The sequence below is a fragment of the Microcaecilia unicolor genome, chromosome 9 (assembly GCF_901765095.1).
Source record: "Microcaecilia unicolor chromosome 9, aMicUni1.1, whole genome shotgun sequence".
NCBI lineage: Eukaryota > Metazoa > Chordata > Amphibia > Gymnophiona > Siphonopidae > Microcaecilia > Microcaecilia unicolor.
In genome coordinates, this window is record NC_044039.1 from 38,224,983 (window position 1) to 38,248,046 (window position 23,064).

Here is a 23,064-nt window from a genome sequence, read left to right on the forward strand (position 1 = left end):
AACATCAACAAACTGTCCACCACACCACTTATTCAAACCTGTAATAAATACTGATATTCTGCTCTCATATGTATATGGATTAAGCTCTCACACCTTTTCCAGTTGTAGCTCAAAGGTGAGCTACATTTAGGCACAGTAGGCAATATACCTGTTCCCAGAGGCCTTATAATCTAAGTTTGTACCTGAGGCAGAAGTGGGTTACAGAACTTGCACAAAATCACGAGTATCAATGGGATTTGAACCTTTGCTTTCCTGGCTACCCCTCCACTCTATCTCAATCAGAATCTGCCCAGAATGAGACTATGACACCATGCCTTCAGTTCAATAACCTAGGCTTCCCCCTACATTTTATATTTTTCTCCTCATCAGTTACAGCACGTTGACTCGTTGAGACACAATGGCCAGATGCACTAAACTTAATGAGCCAGCAACGTGGTTTTTAAACTGGTTCTAGCCAATTTAGCACGCAAGTAGTAAACCAGGACATGCACAAAAGGGTTCTCCGAGCCATTTTCCTGTCACGGTAGCAGCTAACGAAAACGGAATGCAAATGAGCTAATTGCTATTATAATGTGAATGTGGTGCGATGCACTATCGTTTCCGATCCCATGCACCATGGGAAACCTAATGGGAGGTCTGCACCAAAAAGGATGCACCCATCACAAAATCTGAAGAAAAAAACATCCAAGTGCTCGTCAGGGACGTCCTTTTTTTTTTCAGAGTGATGTGTATGAAGCTGTCTTTGGCATGCGCAGAACAGCCAGCATAACAATTGGCTGCTCTGCGCATGCTCAGCTGGCCGACTGGCTTCCCCTCGTTAGGAAGGAAATCGCATGCAAATGAGCTAACAGCGAGCAGCTCATTTGCATGTGATTTCCTTCATGCATGTCCATTTTTTACCGATTCGCTAAGGGATCGGTAAGGGAAGGGCTCTTTCAGTGGAGTTAGTGCATCTGGCTGTTGATTGCCCACGTGTGTTTGGTGAGAGGGAGACTGGATCATTAGACATCACTGAACCTATTGACTGGCTTAGTAGGTGTCCGATAATCCAGTCTCCCTCTCAACAGGTCAGGTGTCCAATGATCAAGTCTCCCTCTCCTTGTGGGACCCTTTTCAGACCAGCAGCAGCTGTAAGGTTCAAAACTTAAACGCCGCATGGGTAAGCACTTGCACAACACTCTCATCAAACCATTATACTGGGTCGAGTAATGAGTTTAAACTTAAGACACCATCTCATTTTGGCCTCTCACCGGTTCGGCTCCCAAGTTGGGAGTCCCAACCAGAGCCTTTATTTACATCCTTCTCCCCCACACGTTGGGGAAGACAGAGCTTTCATTCTCACTCTACCACTAACGCCAGGGCAGTCCCTGGGCGTTGTAGTTCATTCATCCAGTGCTCTTTGGCATAATTGTAAGGAAAAGGCAGAACAGAAACCTACGACTCCCACAATGCTATGCGACTTCCGCTTTCGTCCTGGACGCACGGTCAGCTGACTGACTGAGTGTAAACAAGTAGTGGATGGCGAATGGGAGGTGGGGTGGCTCCCTTTGGCTGTTTAAATGTCCGGACTCGCTGAAGCCAGTGTGGGGGTATTACGGGGTGTTGTTATAGGAGGGTAGGGTTGCAGCTGGTGTATGTTAAAGATCTTCCTAGTAGAAACGGAATTGCTTATGGGGTACTGGCCGTTTCAGGCCTGGTTGTGAAACGGATGCTTAAAATGGACGACAGCAAGGTAAGCACTGGAAAAGCAATTTTAAAACAAATGTAGTAGAAAGGCAGATCAGGATGGTGAAAGACTGGTGTTTGATAACTGTTACCGAATACCGTTATCCATAGCACCTTAAGGAAGTGTTTCTATGGTGTCTGTAGTAGAGATAGAATGTATCTATGTACTTTCGTTTTCTTGGCAAAAAAAAAATGTTATTTATGACTGCTGACTTTTTAGACCCCAGTACTACCAATGGGCATATATTAGCGTGCACTGTTTCTATTGTATGCAGAATTCAAACACGCGTGGGACAAACATAAAGGAATGGATCCTAAGGAGCTTAGCCGAGATTGGGTGGCAGAGCCGGTGGCGGGAGGCAGGGATAGTGCTGGGCAGACTTATACGGTCTGTGCTAGAGCCGTGGTGGGAGGAGGGGCTGGTGGTTGGGAGGCGGGGATAGTGCTGGGCAGACTTACACGGTCTGTGCCCTGAAAAGGACAGGTACAAATCAAGGTAAGGTATACACAAAAAGTAGCACATATGAGTTTATCTTGTTGGGCAGACTGGATGGACCATGCAGGTCTTTTTCTGCCGTCATCTACTATGTATGTTACTATGTACCCTGTTTCCCCGAAAGTAAGACATCCCCCAAAAATAAGACCTAATAGAGGTTTTCCTGAATTGGTAGATATAAGGCCTTCCCCCGAAAGTAAGACCTAGCAAATTTTTGTTTGAAAGCAGGGCGCCGAGAGCCGGACAAGGCGCCCCCCCCACCCGAGGTCGCCAGGCCCCCCCTCCACCGCTCCCGGAACTAACCTTAAATGCCTCCTTTCACCTTCACAGCAAGCAGCAGCAGGGCAGACCTCTCCTTCCTTCCGTGCCCCGCCCTCGCGGACGTTACATCAGGTGAGGGCGGGACACGGAAGGAAGGAGTGGCCTGCCCTGCTGCTGCTTGCTGCAAAGGTGAAAGAAGGCGTTTAAGGTTAGTTCCGGGAGTGACGGACGGAGGGCGGGTGGGCTAACCCCAATCCAACCCCGATGTTTCCCCGAAAAATAAGACAGCCCCTGAAAATAAGACCTAGCGCATTTTGGGGGGCAAAAATTAATATAAGACAGTGTCTTATTTTCGGGGAAACACGGTATGTATTGTATGCAGATTTCTGTTATGCATACTCATTGTGGATTGCCTAAAAAGTGGACTGGTTGGAGGTACCCCAGGTCAGATTTGGGAGCCGGTGGATTAAGGTTATGTTAGTTTTGTGGGTATCAGGGAATCAGAAATGCTGGAGGGTGAGAATGAAGGGAGGATGTAAGGACAGTGGATAGATCAGAAATGGTGCAGCAGACCCAATTAACCTGTGTTGCTAAGAGACCTTCTTAAAGTTGTAATTATTAAAGCAAATTAGTTTACTTCTTTGTTAAAGTGATCATAAAGTTGTTATGCTGGTCAAGGTGATATATGTTCTGATTTATTATATTACCCCCCTCTGTCCATATTCCTTTGTGCCCAGTTTTCATTCTCTTTCACCTTCTTCCCCAGTGACTTTCCCTTCTCCCATGTTTCTTAAATTGCTGAATTATTTCTTGTTTGTAGCTTAAGCTAACACAAACTGCTAAATTTCACACCAGCTGCAAACAAAGGGAAAGGATTATCCTAATCTTGGAAAAATTACATTGGCTATTGACTGGTTGGTGATTGAGGTACCTATATATAAGGACATGGTCTAGATTACCTGTCAAATTTATTTTTTTACTCTACAGTAGAGAATGACACAGGGACAAAGTGTGTTCCCCGCCCCATCCTCTTGGGTTGTGTCTCCATCTCTGCAGGTTCTGTCTCTGTTCCTGTCCACACCCCCGCGGGCTCTGTCCTCATCGGTAGAAGCCTCAAACACTTATGATTTTATATTTAAATCTTTTTATTAAAGTATAAAAAGGAACAATATACTGTGCAACTGTTGTTTATAAATCACAGATAAAGAACAATAATAATGAGCACCACCACCACCCTCTATCCCTCTAACCCCAACAATAGCTGACTTCTACTACCCCAAGGAATTCTAAATTAGGAGAGCTAGACTGAATCCTGAGATTTTTTAAATTTGTGGATGAGTAAGTCATCAACAATCACAACTGTGCTTCATAGAGCATATTTCTCTACTGCTAGGGCATACAGAATGGGTTGTATTTTGTACCCCTGGTCCTAAACAGGGGTACAAAATACAACCCATTCTGTATGCCCTAGCAGTAGAGAAATATGCTCTATGAAGCACAGTTGTGATTGTTGATGACTTACTCATCCACAAATTTAAAAAATCTCAGGATTTAGTCTAGCTCTCCTGTCTGTGAGTTCTATAGACTACGTCTGCCAGAGGGTAAAAACTGTCATAGCACTGACATCCAGTGGCCTCCAGATAGGCCCGCACGGTGTTGAGTCTCTCCAGCGCTCTTGCAGAAGTGACAGGAGGTTGTTGAATTTCGTCAGCATGTGCCTCGCTGCTCATTTCATCAGCCGTTGCCTGCATGTAGGCGCATATGTTGACATCAGTGCTGTCGTCAGCTGTTTGTAGATCGTAATCAACAGCTACGTAGTGATGAAACTCCTCTTCAGTAACACAGGCTGGGATGTCAATAGCCTATTCATCTGATGCGTTTGCAACAGCTGCATCTGTTTCATCCCTCTCCACATCCTTAATAAACTTGCCCGCTCGTAGCAGTTCACAATGGTTGCCTGTATAACATGATTCCAGGCTTCTTTCTGCATATGTAGGGAATCCAACAGTACATAAGTATTGCCATACTGGGAAAGACCAAAGGTCTATCGAGCCCAGCATCCTGTTTCCAACAGTGACCAATCCAGGTCGCAAGATCCCAAAAATGTACAAAACATTCCATATTGCTTATCCCAGAAATAGTGAATTTTCCCCAAGTCCATCTAATAACGGTCTATGGACTTTTCCTTTAGGAAGCTGTCCAAACCTTTTTTAAACTCCGCTAAGCTAACCGCCTTTACCACATTCTCTGGCAACGAATTCCAGAGCTTAATTACACGTTGAGTGAAGAAAAACGTTCTCAGATTCGTTTTAAATTTACTACATTGTAGCTTCATCGCATGCCCCCTAGTCCTAGTATTTTTGGAAAGCGTGAACAGATGCTTCACATCTACCCGTTCAACTCCACTCATTATTTTATAGACCTCTATCGTATCTCCCCTCAGCTGCCTTTTCTCCAAGCTGAAGAGCCCTAGCCGCTTTAGCCTTTCCTCATAGGGAAGTCGTCCCATCCCCTTTATCATTTTTGTCGCCCTTCTCTGCATCTTTTCTAATTCCACTATATCTTTTTTGAGATGCGGCGACCAGAATTGAACACAATATTTGAGGTGCTGTCGCACCATGGAGCGATACAAAGGCATTAAAACATCCTCGTTTTTGTTTTCCATTCCTTTCCTAATAATACCTAACATTCTATTTGCTTTCTTAGCCGCAGCAGCACACTGAGTAGAAGGTTTCAACGTATCATAAACGACGACACCTAGATCCCTTTCTTGGTCCGTGACTCCTAACGTGGAACCTTGCATGACGTAGCTATAATTCGGGTTCCTTTTTCCCACATGCATCACTTTGCACTTGCTCACATTAAACGTCATCTACCATTTAGACACCCAGTCTCCCAGTCTCGTAAGGTCCTCTTGTAATTTTTCACAATCCTCCTGTGATTTAAGGACTTTGAATAACTTTATGTCATCAGCAAATTTAATTACCTCACTAGTTACTCCCATCTCTAGGTCATTTATAACATAGTAACATAACATAGTAGATGACGGCAGAAAAAGACCTGCACGGTCCATCCAGTCTGCCCAACAAGATAACTCATATGTGCTACTTTTTGTGTATACCTTACCTTGATTTATATGTCTTTTTCAGGGCACAGACCGTATAAGTCTGCCCAGCACTAACCCCGCTTCCCAACCACCAGCCCCGCCTCTGCCATCCAATCTCCGCTAAGCTCCTGAGGATCCCTTCCTTCCGATCCTCAGGAGCTTAGCGGAGATTGAATGGCAGCGGTCCCAGTACAGAGCCCTGGGGAACCCCACTAACTACCCTTCTCCATTCTAGTGTCTAACTTATTTAGCCACTACTTCCAAATTTCCCCAGCCATCCATTGAATTTGCGTTAGCCTCGTATGACACAGGAAGTCGCTTAATATTCTTGAAGCAACGGGGCTGTTTGCTCTTTCCAATGACGAGTGGTTCCACCGTCTCACTCCCATCCATATTGCAGCAAAGGAGGATCGCCAGTCGGTCCTTCGACATTTTACTTCCTGTAGTTTTGGCTTGTTTGAATGCAAGTGTTCTATCAGGAATCGCTTGCCAGTAGAGACCGTTTTCGTCAGCATTGAAAATGTCACGAGGTGCAAACTCGTTCAAGATGGTAGGAAGAACTGAAACAACCCAATTTTCAGCACCAAAGTCATCAACGTCTTGTTTTTCACCATTCTGTTTTTTGAATTTTATGTTGTTCCTTTCCTTCCATCTTTCCAGCCATCCAACAGTGGATTTGAATTCAGTTAGTCCACAACTTTCAGCTAGCTGATTAGCTTTCTCCATAAGCAGTGGACCACTGACAGGAAACTGTCTGCTGCTGACTTGAGAAAACCACTGAAGAAGAGCATCTTCTACATCCTCAGCTTTTCTCGCCAGTTTACATTTCCTGTGTGGATTTGTATTGTTTTGCCAGTCTTCCAGAAGCTGATCTTTCTGCTTCAAGATACGTGAAATTTGACTGGGATTGACATCATATTCTTTAGCAATAGATGCTTGACTTTGTTTTCTAATTTAATAAAAACTTCTATTCGTTCAGTCTTACAGTTCCGCCAGGACGACGACCCCCGTGTACGCTCTAACAACATTCTTTCGCTTATTCTGCCTGTGGCAGTTAAAGGGGCAGTAAATTTGAAATCTCGGTTGTCACGCGCCAATTGGCTTCCATATTCCGTGAGTGCTTATGCAGAGTCTTTCCCGCAGAGGAGCGGTCTTGAACCATGCATATAAGCGAATCTTGCACTGATCAGTGGTGCGCTAAACCAAAGTTTTTCCCCATAGAAATTGATGGTGCCAAAAACGGGACCGAAGTACGGCATGCAATTAAACAGAGCATACGCTTATCCGACGTGCACTTAAATGGAGTGCACTGTGTGTGTGTGTGTGTGTATATATATTTTTTATTTTATTTATTTAGTGCATTTGTATCCACATTTTCCCACCTCTTTGCAGGCTCAATGTGGCTTACAATATATATATATATATATATATATATATATATATACACACACACAGATTTTTTTTAACTCGCTACAAGGAACAAACTTCCTATAGACAACATAAAAAGTTTGCAAACATGATTAGTAAATCTGATTTCTCAGTGAGGAAAAAAAACTTCCAGAGGGTTAGCCCAGAGTATCAAAAATGGCAGAGGCTGGTGGCACTTGTAGACTAACCAATTTATTGAGGCATATTTAGGGGGAAATTCATCAAGGTGCGGTAAAAGTTTGCCTTTTCCTGCATCATGATTCCTCATGGGATTCAGCAGCCTGTGGGATCCAAGTACCACAGGTTTCTGAATCCCAAGGCAATAATGTGAGACACCTTATAAGTAGCCTTATTCCCGCAAGGAATGTGTTGTGATATTCAGATTGTCATAACAGCATGTTTATTTGAGGCACAGTGGAATGTTCCTGTGGAGCACTTTGTCATACTGTGCCTCAATTAAACATGCTGTTATGACAATCTGAATATCACAACACATTGCTTGCTGATTAGAAAGATACCCCTGACAAAGACTGTGTTTGTTGAAACACGGCCCATGTTGGGTTGTTTTTATCAGCATTTACTTTGGAGAATACATTTTGGTCATCCTGAAATTTTATTTCAGCATGTAAACGGCGCTATTCTGTAACAGTGTGCGTAACGTTTTGGAACACCCATGCCTCTCATCTGGCCATGCCCCCTTTTGAGTTATTCATTAGAAGATTTTGGCATGAGGCATTATAGAATAGCGAGCAAGATGCGTGTACAAATTCCAATTAAGTGCAATTAAAATGCTCAATAATTTATGCTTGATAGCTTATTTACCAATTTAGTTGCTTTATTTATTTATTTATTTATTGCAAGATTGGTTGCTGATGGGGTATCTGTGTTGTTGGATGTAACCGTGGTAGTATTTAGGAGATTATTTACGAGTGAGAAGAGTTTGTGTGTATCCTTGTAGTTTGGTCCTATTTTGGTTTTATAATACGTCCTTTTAGTTTGTCTGATAGTGTATTTGTATTTTTTTTGTAGTTGTTTCCAGTTTTTAAGTGTGTTTTCGTCTTTTTTTCTTGCTCCATGCTCTTTCTAGTCTTCTGACCTGTGTTTTTAGTTCTTTCAGTTCTTCGTTAAACCATGGTATTGAGTTTTTTCTATGTGAGGTTCTAGTTTGAAGTGATGCTATATTGTCTAGTATTGTTCTGCATCTGTTCTCCCATTCTTGATGAAATTGGGGTGAGTCTGTGGGTGTTGTCCATTCGTCGGTGTAGAATTGTTGCCAGAATGTTAGTGGGTCTATTTTGCCTCTCATAGTATAAGTTTGTTGTTTTTGTTTTTGTTGTCTTTTTTTGTTCTCCAGTAGAGGGAAAGGTTTACACTGTAGTGATCGGACTATGGCCTGGCTGTCCATTTTGTGTCCATTAGTGTAATATTTGATTCTGTTGAGAGTTTGTGGGTGACGATGTCTAGTGTATGTCCTTTGTTATGGGTGGGTTGTGTGTTTGGCCAGTGGAGCTCCCATAGTTGGAGGAAGTCTTTGCATTCTCGTACATTGCTTGAGTTAGTATCTTCAAGCTGAAGATTGTTGTTTCCTACTATGAGAAGGTTCTGGGTGGAAACACAGGTGTTCGATATAAAATCCAGAAAGTGCGTTTGTGAGTCTTGCCATTTGCCCGGGGGTCTGTAAAATAGTATTAGGTTTAATTGATCACATAGGTTGGAGTGGTTGATTCTGACAGAGGCTATTTCAAGTTGGGGAAGAATAGATTCTGCGGTTGTTGTGACTGTGAATTGAGATTTGTAGATTATTGCTATGCCTCCTCCTCTTTTTCCTACTCTTGTCCAGTGGGTGATTTTGTATCCTGGAGGACAGAGTTCTGAGATTATTGGATCTTTGGGGTCATGGATCCAAGTTTCGCTGATAAGTAGGAAGTCAAGATGGTCAGCTGTAATCCAGTCCGTTAGTATCGTGGTTTTATTGACTGCCGATCTGGCATTGATGTATCCTATTTGTATTTTTTGGTGGTGTTCAGTTGGGTTTGAGGTAGTGATAATTTTTATCAGCTGTCTGTCTTCTTGATGTATAGGTTTGTTGTGTCCTTTCGTTTCTTTCTGTTGATAGTGACCTTGGCTAGTAGGTTTGACACTGCACCTAAATTTCAGCATCAATCTTTCCGCGCCATCAGGCAGTTAGTGTCCCTTTGAGGAGACAGTAGGTGTACCTTTGCTAACTACTTAGTTTACAGCACAAAGGGGGCCTTTTACAAAGGCGTGTAAGGGCCTACACGCATGCAGCATGCATCAAATCAGCATTACCGCCCGGCTAGCGCGTGCACCTGGTGGTAGTTCCGAGTTTGGCCTGCGCCAAAAGCACACGGTAGAAAATAATTTTCTATTTTCTACCACAGGGGCGTTCCCACCTGTAATCGGCAGTTGGTACATGCTGGACAGTTACCATGCAGGTAAGGTGTGAGTTCTTACCGCTTAGTCAATGGGTGGCATTAAGAGCTCAAGCCATAAATAGACACGCGCTGGTTTTAATTTTGCTGCACGTCCATTTTCCAGCCCCCCTCCCCCCAAGAAAACATTTTTCCAGACATGGTGGAGAAATGGGCCAGCGTGCATCCAATACACATGCCCACACTACCACAGGCCACTTTTTGGCATGCCTTTGTAAAAGGCACCAAAGTAAATACTGTACCCTAATTTGCATCCTGTCCACACCCATTCTCTGCCCATCCAGGAACAGAAAAATACCTACTGTATCTAAATGAGACACCTGCAATCCTAAAGACTGTTGAAGCGGTGTACATTCAGGTATTGTAGGTATTTTTCTGTTCCTAGAGGGCTCTCACAATTTACAAAAAACAGAGAGTTAAAATGGGATTTGAACCTGGGCCCCTTGCTTTACAGTTCACTGCCCTAACCACCAGGCTGAACCTCTTCTCTGCAGGGATGTCTATGTGGCCATTTTTTAAGCGTGCTGCTATACAGACGTCCTTATCCCTTATTTTCCCCCATTCAAAATTTGGACGTTTCAGTTTGTAAAAAGGATGTTCATGCTAGATGTTTCCATCGCATGGACGTCCATCTCAAGTATTTTCAAACAGGCTATATCCTGTTCAGATATACATATGAGATGGACATCCGTTTGGGACGTTCTCACTTGGTCGTCCTTTCGAAAATGCCCCTCCATGTGTATTTTTACAGATAAATGTACACATAAACGGAATATGAGTAGAGCCTGGGCAGGACTCACTCTTAACTATAAAATACTATAAGCTATGTGCATATCTCTGGCACTTAAATATTTTGGACTAGATCAGCACCGAAAAAAAATATGCCTAGGTATCCTATATAATAATTTGCACCTCCAACGTTCCATGTCTGGCTGGCTGGGTTCGTAACATCTCCTGACGTCAGCCAGCCTCCAGCGTTCCATTTCCCCTCACTGTCCCGCCCTCGTGTCAAGACGTAATGACGTCAGAGGGCGGAACAGTGAGAGGGTAGGGAACGCTGGAGGCGGGCTGACGTCAGGAGAGATGTTACGAACGGAACGGAAGCCAGCGCCATCCAGCCAGAGAACGTTCAGATACAAATCGAGAGGAGGAGAGAATCGCGGGACATCGAGGGGAGGGAGGAAGGGAAGAGGAGGGCAGGGCAGAGGAGAATTGATGGACATGGATGGGATAGGAGGACAGTAGAGGAGTGAATCGCGGGACACGGATGGGAGGGCAGGGAAGAGGAGAATCGCTAGACATGGAGGGGGAGGGCAGGGGAGAGAGAAAAAAAAAAAGCTTACATGACAGCCTTCCTAGGGGCCCGTTTCATTATTGAGGAAACGGGCATGGTTCCACTAGTATTCTACAAACTGCACCCAAATTTAGGCACAGTTTATAGAATACACCCAACACTCGTTTTCTACGACTAAATTTAGTTGTGGCCATTATTCCAATGAAAAATCTGGTGTAAATGCCGACGCCTAAATTACACCCGGAACAGGCACATTCTATAGTACTGCACTTAAATTCTAGGAATACCCATGGGCGTACCCTCTTCTCAAATCTGCATCTTAGAATTTACGCATATCACTTTATAGGATACACTTAGACATTTGTGCGCGTCAATTTTTATTTAAATCTGTTTATTAATTTTACAAAGTGAACATAGAAGTGAACATTTTGCAATACATAAAGAATCTGCAGCAAACTCTTCAATGCAAATCAAAACAATACAGTGCATGGGCAAAGGGCCTTGTCTCTGATAGCCCCGTACCTATATCCCCGCCTTCTATAATGTGCGCGTCAATTTTAATTAATGCCGATTAGTGTCCATTGCTTAATTAAGTTGAGCATGCAAATAAGTGCTTGTTCCTAAATTAGAGGTTCATTATTAAGCGTATATTCTATAAAGGAAAATAAGCACTCTCCAGGCACCTAAATATATTTTCTTATTAATTTAAAATATTTATAACCTGCATTATCTCTGAAATCTAAGCGGGTTACAATGAAGCATACATAAAATAATCGGCATAAAACAAACCTGAACGGCACATAAAGGGGCCCTTGTTCTAAGTCACGCCAAAAAGCATTGCCGCATTAGCATGCCGATCAGCGCTCACTAATCCCATGCCAAGAAATAATTTTTATATTTTTAGTGCGGGAGGCATGTTTATGGACAGAGAGTAGGTGTGCCCTGTGCTAATCAGGTAGCACGGTTATGTTGCCGCACGCTGCTCAATTAGTGTGGGAGACCTTACTGCGCAGTAAATATGTGACGGCAAGGGCTTCTGCGGTAATGGTCATTCACTAATTGGGAAATTAGCGTGTGGCCATTACAGGAAAATATACAGCTGCAGCCTTTTTTTCCGCCACGCCAAAAATAACGCAGTGCATGGTAAACCCACGCACTACAAACAGCGCCAGCCACTTTTGAGCACGGCTTAGTAAAAGGACCTCGAAACCAATTATCACATACAGTCTAAAACTATACAGTAAATCAATGGGCTCATCTTAGATATTATCAAAATTAAGCAAGCACTTGCTGAAACAAGTATGCCTTCAATAATTTGCTAAAAGAAAGCAACAGTGTCATCAGTGGAGGAGTAGCCTAGTGGTTAGGGTGGTGGACTTTGGTCCTGGGGAACTGAGGAACTGAGTTTGATTCCCACTTCAGGCACAGGCAGCTCCTTGTGACTCTGGCCAAGTCACTTAACCCTCCGTTGCCCCATGTAAGCCTGCCATGAGTGGGAAAGCGTGGGGTACAAATGTAATAAAATAAAAATCTGCCTTCATTCCAGTGGGACCCTATTCCAAAGGCATCCTGTTATAGAAATATCCCTAATGCCCAGAGTAAAAATTTGCTGACACAATATTATTGAAGGCTTGTTTAAATGTGACCTTTTTTTTCCTTCTCATGAGCTAGCCTGCATAGTTTGACTATGTGCTCATCACTCCCAGCGTGCCTGTAAAATAGATGTTAATATTTTGTTTCAAATTCTAAAATGTAATAAACATAGCCATCAGTTCTGCAACTGTTTGTTCTGTTGCAGAGACTTGTCAGATTGGCCAGTAGCAGTGATAATGTTCACTTGATCAGGGTCAGCAGCAGTGTCCACTCCACTCCAGCAAATCATCACTGGCCAATAGTGAAAGACACCCCTCCCTGTTTCCAAGATGTCTAGTAACCGGTTATTGTTCTAGTTTTGAAGGTAGGCATTCAACAAGGGGTAAATACTTCATTCCCTGGCAGTGCTTATTGGGTTTGCCTGGGAGATACAGGTTTTCAAATTTGATTATACAGGCAATTTTCTGACAAGCAAAAGTGGCTGCTGATGGATCTACTACTACTACTATTTAGCATTTCTATAGCGCTACAAGGCATACGCAGCGCTGCACAAACATAGAAGAAAGAAAGTCCCTGCTCAAAGAGCTTACAATCTAATAGACAAAAAAAAATAAAGTAATCAAATCAATTAATGTGAACGGGAAGGAAGAGAGGAGGGTAGGTGGAGGTGAGTGGTTACAAGTGGTTACGAGTCAAAAGCAATTTTAAAGAGGTGGGCTTTCAGTCTAGACTTAAAGGTGGCCAAGGATGGGGCAAGACGTAGGGGCTCAGGAAGTTTATTCCAGGCGTAGGGTGCAGCGAGACAGAAGGCGCGAAGATTCCAGGCGTAGGGTGCAGCGAGACAGAAGGAGAGGTCAAGAGGCATACAAGGAAGGAAATACTTATAGGCCAGTCAATGAATTATGGAAAGATGGTTTACAGAAAGCAATTGAAAAAACTGGTGCAACAGACATCTGTCGATTTCTGTAAGAAAGAGCTAGAAACAGTTACTCATCTCATGACTGTCTTGCAAAATGCTGATGGTGGAAACTTTTTATACAGAAAGGCACAAGGTGGCATGTCTTGTTCATTGAAAACTCTCTGTAAGCATTAGGATCATGACCTTAAGGAGGTCTTTTACTAAGCCGCGGTAGCGTTGTTAGCTTGCGGTACAAATCAGCTGGCGGTAAATGCCGAGATGCCCATTATATTCCTATGGTGTCTCTGTGTTTACCGTGAGGTGAACATGCTACCGCGGCTTAGTAAAAGATCCCCTAAGAGAATTGTGGAAAATGAAGAGGAGGTGATCACCTGCGACATCCTCATGCCGACCGATAAAAAGCTGGATGCCAGAAAACCAGATATAGTGGTAAAAGAGAAAAACACCAGATTATAGAGATGTCAGTCCCAAGCGATTACTCGGTGAATCGCATGGAGAGAGGGAAGATCCTCAAGTAGCAAGAAATGCAGTCCAAGACTAAGAAAATGTGGTAGAAGATACTGAAATATTTCCCATCATTTTGGGTACCACAGGCTTAATCGAAAAGAACTTCCAAGCGCACCTGGATAAGTTGCTTTTACATGTTACATCTTATGAACTCCAGAAAGAAGCTCATTGGCACAATGCAAGTACTACGGCGAGCGTTACCAGTAAATTGGAGAGACTGAGATCATAATCCTCATTCCCTGGCTTAGGAGTGATGGTATGCGCAAAACTAACCTACTTGGAGAGATTGCCTGAAGGAAACATCATCCTAGAGAGAAATAATTTCCCCCTTTTGAGGAGTGTGTAGCACTGTACAACCTTTAAGTGATTTTTGGTTTGATCAATTTTCGTATTCAGTAGAGATTTATATGTCATCACAGTGGGAAATGGAGGGGTTGGAAGGGGATTTGTGGGGGAAAAAAGACATGAACTAAATTCAGTTGTAGCTCAAGGCAACAGAGGGGCCCTTTTACAAAGGCGCGCTGAAAATGGGCTGTGGTAGTGTAGACTTGTGTTTTGGGTGCGCGCAGAATCATTTTTCAGCGCACCTGTAAAAAAAATGCCTTTTAAAAACATTTTGCCGAAAATGGATGTGCGGCAAAATGAAAAATGTGGCGTGTCCATTTTGGGTCTGAGACCTTACCGTCAGCCATTGACCTAGTGGTAAGGTCTCATTCGGTAACCGGGCAGCAATGGTCTACATGCGTAAAATGCCGATTACCACCTGCACGCCAGAAAATAAAAATATTTTCCAGCACTCATAACAGATTCACGTCAAAAAAGGGCCACATGGTAGCTGGGCAGTAACTCAAAATTGGCGCGCATAGGCACCTACGTGGCTTAGTAAAAGGGACCCTTAGGTACAGTAGGCATTTTTTCCTGTCCCTGGAGAGCTTACAGTCTAAAGGATCTAAAACTATGGATAAAATTGGCCTTTAGCTTGCCTTTATGTGGGTCTTTCCTGTGCACTAAGGCCATTTTTACCATGGCCATAAAAAAAACATGATTTTGCATTTATTTCATTGATTGTCATGCATTAATCTCATCAGGGCACAGCTATTTAAAAAGAATTACTGCGGGAGCACTTAATGTGATAAGGGCTCTCGGATTGTCTGTGCACTAACCAGTTAGCGTGCGGTAACGTGGATGCACTAACTGGTTAGCGCAAGAATGCCCACTCTCTGCCCGTGACATGCCTCTCAAAAGAATACAAAAAAATATTTACCACATGGTTAGCTTTAGCGCATCCTGTAATAGGCCATTTTTACTATGTTAGGCGCATGTTAGTAAACGAGGTTTAAGGCAGTGTTTCCCAAGTCGGAAAGAGGCTTGCATATAACGGAGGCAGTGTATGCAAATCAAGTTCATTGCATATTCATTGTGGATATCCTGAAGACAGGACTGGCAAGGGGGTACTCCAGGACCAACTTGGGAAACACTGTGTTAAGTGACTTTCCCAAGACCACAAAAAGCATCAGTGGGGTTTGAACCCTGGCTTCTCTGGTTCTCAGCCCAATGTTCTAACCATTGGGCTACTCATAAGTACACAAGTATTGCCATACTGGGAAAGTGGAGTGGAGGAGTGGCCTAGTGGTTAGAGTGGTGGGAAAGCGCGGGGTACAAAAAAAAAAAAGACCAAAGGTCCATCGAGCCCAGCATCCTGTTTCCAACAGTGGCCAATCCAAGTCACAAATACCTGGCAAGATCCCCAAAATGTACAAAACATTTTATACTGCTTATCCCAAAAATAGTGGATTTTCCCCAAGTTCATTTAATAACGGTCTATGGACTTTTCTTTAGGAAGCTGCCCAAACCTTTTCTAAACTCCGCTAAGCTAATTGCCTTTACCACATTCTTCGGCAACAAATTCCAGAGTTTAATTACACGTTGAGTGAAGAAACATTTTCTCTGATTGGTTTTAAATTTACTACCTTGTAGCTTCATCACATGCCCCCTAGTCCTAGTATTTTTGGAAAGCATGAAAGTGATCTTGTAATGCAGTTGAAGGCTGCAGATGGATTGTGCCTTTCAAAGAGTAAATCTACAGTGATCAGCAAATTGGCATTTTTTTCAAACCTGTGCACATTTCCTGGCTATATTCTTTGATGATACCTACCGTAGTTAGACCTGGCTCCCTTCCTTGACCAAGAATTTCGATCATGGGGTTTTTTTTTTGGTCTTTTATGTCTTTTACTTTTGAAAAGTAATATTTAGCAGTCATGCAAGGGGTTGGCATGCCATGCTGTGTGATCACTGGCTCATTTCATTGCAGAAAGAATACATTTCATTGTATTACAATGTGGTCATTTGTTTTGTTGGACAGAACATGAGCTCACTGTGTAATAAATTGTTTTTATATTGTGCAACATTATTTTCAGTACAGAATAATCTTACCTTAGTAACACTTATGTCATTCTTTGTACAATGGGAACTTTACAGCTTGAAGCAATCCTTCGTTTTATTTATTTATTTATTCATTCTCGCGCTGATGTAATTACTCCTGTAGTGACAAGACAGACAAGGCTTTCTGTGTCCTTTCCACTCTGACTGGGGTCTATGTCTTCTGGATTCTGGAACTTTTCCACCCCTGCCCTCCTCCTCCCCCCCCCCCCCCCCCCCCACACACACACACAGTTTTGCTGATCTTCATGTTTTGAGGGGAGATTTGAGTCTGAGTCTTCAGTTCCACTCTAGAGCCAGGAGAAGAATGTGTGTCTACCTCATCACTTCTTTGACATGTCTAAACCATTCGGCCCTGAGCAGCATTCTCAAGAACTGGGGCTCGATTCATGTGTTTATTGTAATGGCCATGGTACCTATTTTTGCAAGTGAAAAAATGCCATGTTAATGTTTGAGCTCATTATAATATTGAGACATCACTGGTCAGAGTGTGTGGAGACAACATTCACTGTGAAAACTGAATTTCAAGTGGTCTTCACCTGAATTATTCAAATGAAACACCAAGGAAGTAGAGGATTACACACAACTCGCAGGCTGGGAGTTGTAGATAATACCACTTATTAGAGTACCAACAATAAAGACCCGACGTGGGTCCGTGTTTCGACGGGCGAACCGCCTGCTTCAGGGGTCACGTACAAACATGGCAATGTATTGCAGTTGGTGCAATAATGTAGTTGGACCATCCAAATAATCTGTCCGTCAAAGATCAGAACAGCTATAGTGCAAAAACAAACGTTGCCATCATCCAGGATGGTCCAACTACATACACTACCGCATTTGCAGAGTGTTTTACGTGACCCCTGAAGAAGGTGGTTTGCCTGCCGAAACACAGAGCCGTGCCAGGTCTTTATTGTTGGTGCTCTAATAAAGTGCTTTTATCTGCAAATCCCAGCCTGTGAGTCACGTGTCATCCTCCTACTTCCTTGGTGTTTCCTTTGGATTTGACATAGAGGAACGTCTTCACTTGAATTAACCATTTAACTGTCACCATCAAAAGGTTGTATGTGAACAGCAGGTTGTGTCTCCTTTAAACTATACCTACTGTTACTATGTAACATATAGGAGAAAATTCATCAAGCAGCGTTGAGGGCGAAATAATGTGACTTACAGCCCAATTGTTGCTTGACCAAAAATTCTGTAGCGATATTTTAAGTGGCCACAGGTTAAGTGTGCAAAACATGGTGGCCCAGGAGCATTGGGATGCACCATTGCAGCCCAACGCTTCTGTGCACATAATACTATACTGCTTGCGAGTTAGCTCGCATTCACCATTATTCCTGTACCCATGGGATTCAGCAACCCATGATACCGGGATCCCTCAGGTTGCTGAATCCTGTGGGGAGTCAAGATGTGGTAAAAGTTCACCTTTTACTGCATCTGAATGAATTCCCACCATAAATGTTGGCGGATAAAGACCGATATGGTCCATCCAATCTGCCCAACAACATGTCCAGAGTTGTATCTAGCGCACTGTGCAGGTTCCACATCTACATTTGTTTATTTGTTATTTTGTCTTTTGCTAATTATATCAAGGCAGTGTACAGTATATTAAATAAAGCAGATTAGATTAAACATACATAATCATACATTGACATTAAAAGCAACAATATTATATATCCAAGAGACACAAAAGGTAAGGGTAATGTATAACACAATAATTTAAACCTAAGGACAATTATATTGGACAAATAAGGAGGGCATTTAACAAAAGGGAAATAGAAGTGGTCCAAGTCCTCTGTCACAGTCTGCCTATTTACTTAGAAAAATTGATCAAACAACCAGGTCTTAAGACCTGCATTAAATTAGTTCTGTTGGGAGTGAGTTTCACAGAGAAGGTACAACACGGCTAAAGGCTGTACGGTGAGATCTGTCTAGCCATTTTGTTTTATGTGGTGAAACAGTTAAGTAATTTGCTCATGATGAACTCAAGGTGTGAATTGGTTGATAAGTTAGTAATAAATGTAAGTAAACAAGAATTCCTGTATATATAGCTCTATGAGCAAGAATCAAGATCGTAAAGTTAATTCTAACTAACACTGCTAACCAGTGTTGTTCTTCTAACAATGGTGTTACGTGATCTGATAGTTTGGCATTATATAGCAGTATCAACTGCAGCCTTTCGATCTGATGTAGAGGACATCCCAATAGTAAAGAGAACCCTGGTGTCATAAACAGGGCAGTCAGCAACTGGCTGTACCAACCTCATTTGTTCATTACATGATGCAATCTTGGAACGTAATACCGTGATGCTTTGAACCCTAAGAATGTCTTCCCCCTTCCCCACTGCTGACTAACATCGTTTATTCACTAATATGAACTAGGGCCTGACTGAACTCAGGATCTTCAGTTTCTGGCAAAACCAAATCCGCAACCAAAATTGGCTGCTCGGTTTCATCAGAAGCCAAAAACAAAATGGGCCAGCCCCCATCTCCGCACACAGCCTCCCTCCCTCCCTCCCAGCCACCGCTGCACACAGCATACCTTCCACATCCTCGGGGCTACCTTAGGCACCCTGGTAGTCTATTGGCCTAATTAGGGCAAGAGCGTCAGTCATTCTCACCCCAACCATTTCCGCCACCCAAATGGCTGCTGAAACTGCTGCTGAAGGTTACAGCAGCCAATGTGGGATTGGGGCCAGTATAGGCAGGGATGACTTTTTTTAAAATTGCTCCATTCCTAAGATGGACGCCAAGACCTTCAGTGGCCATTTTGGTGGTGGAGATAGCCAGGATGAGGGCAACTATGAATTGCTGTTGCCCCAGTTAGATCATTAGACCACGGGGGGCGGGAGGAGAAGCTGGCTGACTGGTGGGTCCAGGAGGGAGGCAATTTCAGTCATGGTCAAAACTCAAACCTGGATTTTGGGCTGGTTTCGGTTATTCAATCGGCCTCTAATAACTTTATGATTCTACTCCTCCCCCCCCCCCCCCCCCCCCCCAGTAAAGATACATAGTACATGGCATATGCTTTCAATGTGATATGCATATACTTAATTCCTAGCTCTTCCTGTCCATTTTATGGCATAAATCATAGAACTCTACCTGGCACCAGTTCTGCTTCTCTACTACTGCAGTTGCAGTCAAAGTCTGCTCCAGTTTTGATCCTGATCTGACTTTGCTATTTACAGGGCCCAGACTGTAGAAGTCTGCTCAGCATTGGTCTTACTTGCCAACCGCTGGAGCTGCAGTCAAAAGCTCACTCCAGCCATATTATTACGTTAGTGGCTTCTTCAGCTTTCTGCTAACCTTGTAGGTTAATTCAATGTCTCCTCACAGATCATCGGAGGTAAAGTTAAAAAGCCAGGAAAACGAGGCCGTAAACCTGCCAAAATTGACTTAAAGGCAAAACTTGAAAGAAGTCGTCAGAGTGCCAGAGAATGCAGGGCGAGAAAGAAACTGCGATACCAGTATTTGGAAGAATTGGTATCCAGCAGGGAAAGGGCAATCTGTGCTCTGAGAGAAGAACTGGAGATGGTAAGGTGCTCTGTCCTTTTCCTGTAACTGCTACCCCTTATTCTGTTTCATTTCACTGGATGCTTTTAGCAGTTAGAGCATCACACTGATGCATGTGTAGTAATAGTCCAGCTCTTGCACTAGTTGATACATGCTGCCATGATGGAGACCAGGGGTTTAGTTTCTGGAACTGGTTCTGCTCATTAGAAGACTAGATGCTGGGATTATTGCAGGTTCAGGCTCTCCAGCTCCTATGTGGGCAGGGATACTAACCATCACATTACAGCACCACCTACAGGTAGAAGTTAGGGTGAACCTGGACTGTGTGTGCATGGGAGCTCTAGTAGTCTGAGGCCTTTCGCTGAAAGTGTCACTACTGCAATTGGGTTATCGAGGGAGGAGAGTGGGATCTAACTAAAGAAAAATCCCTCGTTGCCTTAAAACGATAATACAGAATGCGTCCGCATGACTCTTCCTCCAATGGTTGTAAGCTGGTTAGGGGCTCCAATTTGACAAGATGCTCCAGGCCAAAGCAAAAACAAAAAAATTCAAATAAACTAGTATTATCAACGTAACAAGAAATGACACAGAAGAGACTTGGTTTTTATTAATATGATCATTGTGCATGTGCAGGTTACACCATGAGGTAGTGACCACATAATCATATTCCCTATTGACTGATATGATTACAACCCATTGAAAATAGAATCCTCACTGCTTGTCACTGGAGAAGCTGCTATACTTTTTTAATGAAAGGTTAACCTTGTTTTTGATATGTCCTGCTGCCAAGGCTAGTATTAAACAGCAGAAACCTGAGTGGATCCTCTTTGCTCCATCAGCTTAGGCCCTAATGTGTAGTAACACATGATTCTGGGCTGTCTCTTGCCCCTTCCTTACTCCCTAGCCTTCCCATCTTCACTGTGACCCTTCGAGTCCTCTTCTACAGCTATGGCTGCCCCATCCCCCATCCCTCTTACCCCAATCTTCCTGCTGATCCCCCCCTGCCCCATCCTGAGCCTGATAGATGTCTTCAAACAAAAGCAGCAGTAAAGTCTAGAAAAATATGGGGCTTGTGACCTGACACATGCTCACAGCCTTTCAGCAGTCCCATCATTTGCACAAGTTTTATAAACAGAGGGAGGGAGGATAGGTGGGAGGGAATACTGCAAGGTCTCGGTGAACACCAGTTAATAGACCCTGAGCAGGTCTTGGAGCTACATTGAGGGAGTAATGCATGACTACTTGCAATTATATTACCTATTTTTAAAGCAACTTCCCTTGGTAACCTAACTCACCTGCCAGAAAATGTGGAGAATGTGTAAAAGCTTAGCAGGGTTTAAAAAAAGGTTTGGCTAATTTCCAAAACGAAACGTCCATAAGCCATTATTAAGATGGAATTGGGAAAATCCACTACTTTAGGATCTTGCCAGGTGCTTGTGACCTGGATTGGCCACTATTGGAAACAGGATACTGGGCTTGATGGACCTTCGGTTTGTCCCAGTATGGCAGTGCTTACGTTCTTAACATTTTTAGGTCATAAACTTGACTCTGGGCCCTAGGTATGTGTCTAGTTTCCCTATGCCTTAATTCTGTCCTAGCCAATTGCTGTAGGTGCCCTCTTTAATGCTAGTCCTCGCTGTGGTCATATGCAAGCGTCCACATTTAGTAGAGTCTACCAGTCTGAGCCCAGTTCATCCTAAAGCCTCCTGCGTGGTGGCAGTGATTATAACATTGTTGTGTCTGCTAGCCTGGTGCTGGCTGGTTTTGTTGTGGTTTTAAATACTGTGTTATATCTTTTTAGTACAAACAGTGGTGCATGGCAATGGACCAAGGAAAAATTCCGTCTGAAATCCGAGCCCTTCTAACAGGAGAGGAGCAGAGCAAAGCACAACAGAATTCAAACAAACAAACCAAAGGAGTAAAAATAGAAGCCAATGGGAAAAACGCCTGTAAGTATAATGGTAGGGATACTTCTGCTCCTTCTATGAAACAGGATAAAGACCGTATGCCAGGAGACCGAGGTGGTGCTGGTATTCGGTTGGTTAAATTTGATAGCTGGTGAAAAATACCTGAACAAGGAAGAGGAGGGGTCGGTTTATGTTTGTTAGATTCTTGATATATTGCCTTTCTGCTGTACAACAAAAATGGCTTACATATTGTATCAGTGAATCACTCAATCCAAAATAGGCTAACAGACTGATACTTTATAACCAACCACCATTCATTTGATCAGTCTTAAATACTTATATCACTAAATTAATACGTGGAGGAAAAGACTTCAGCAATGTCAGTGGCAAACATGATTTTTGGATACTGACTGCAAACGTAATCAGCCTAAATAACCTCTACCCTCCTTTTAGTCATCAAAAAAAACTTTTTCTAAACTTTATATCATTTACTATTTTTATGAATTTCACTTCTCAATATATCGATTTTTTTTTTTTTCAAAATGGTGACAGATTTGACTATAGAGCTTCTCAGTTTCACAAAAACTGCTTCCTTATGGGCAGTGGCATTCCTAGCCAGGATGGCACCCGGGGCGGATCGCCGATGCGGCCCCCCCCCCCCTCGGATGCATGCCGCTGGGAGGGGGGATGCTGCGGCGCGCACCTGTCGGCTCCGAAAAGTTCGCTAACTTCGCTCGTTCGTTGCAGCTCCCTCTGCCCGGAACAGGAAGTAACCTGTTCCAGGGCAGAGGGAGCTGCAGCGAACGAGTGAAGATAGCGAACTCGGAGCCAGGTGCGCGCCGCTGCACCCCCCCAGCGGCGTGCACCTGGGGCGGACCGCCCCTCCTTGGTACGCCACTGCTTATGGGGCTGCCATTTCAAATTCTGTCGCTAAACAATCACAGCTGATTTGTCTACACTTTATGCAGTGCAATCAGCTGTGATTGAGTGCTTAACGACATAATTTGAAACGGCAGCACCTGAGGAAGCAATTTTTGTGAAACATAGAAGCTCCGTTGAGGGTTGCCCACATAGAGCTAAGTCACCATTTTGAAAAAATTTTATTTATTTATTTATTTGTACCCCACATTTTCCCACCTATTTGCAGGCTCAATGTGGTTTACATAGTACCGTCAAAGGCATTTGCTCAGTCGGTTGATAACAAATACAGGTTGTATAGTGATCGTATGAGGTATAAGTGCAGGATTGGAAGGGATGAAGATTGCGTGTTGTCCAGTACGATTATAGTCATGCCGTGTCGCTGGGTGAAGAGGTTACGTGGGGTTGTTGGGGTAGGCCGTTTTGAAGAGGTTGGTTTTTAGTGATTTCCTGAAGTTCAGGTGGTCGTGGATTGTTTTCACAGCTTTTGGGAGGCCATTCCATAG

The 23,064-nt window shown here is 43.4% G+C and overlaps 1 protein-coding gene across 2 annotated transcripts in view; it reads left to right on the forward strand.

The window, feature by feature from the left end:
• The first annotated feature begins 1,484 nt into the window (after positions 1-1,484).
• The window catches only part of CREBL2 (cAMP responsive element binding protein like 2), a 28,784-nt gene continuing 7,204 nt past the window's right edge, over positions 1,485-23,064 (forward strand). The window contains exons 1-4 of one of the 2 annotated variants that reach the window (XM_030214722.1): positions 1,485-1,732; positions 9,419-9,472; positions 19,557-19,754; positions 21,535-21,682. In XM_030214722.1, coding sequence (XP_030070582.1) covers positions 9,467-9,472; positions 19,557-19,754; positions 21,535-21,682 — 352 coding nt within the window. In that variant the 5' untranslated portion in view covers positions 1,485-1,732; positions 9,419-9,466. The remainder of the gene's footprint in view (positions 1,733-9,418; positions 9,473-19,556; positions 19,755-21,534; positions 21,683-23,064) is intronic. The other variant, XM_030214721.1, reaches the window with a different exon arrangement.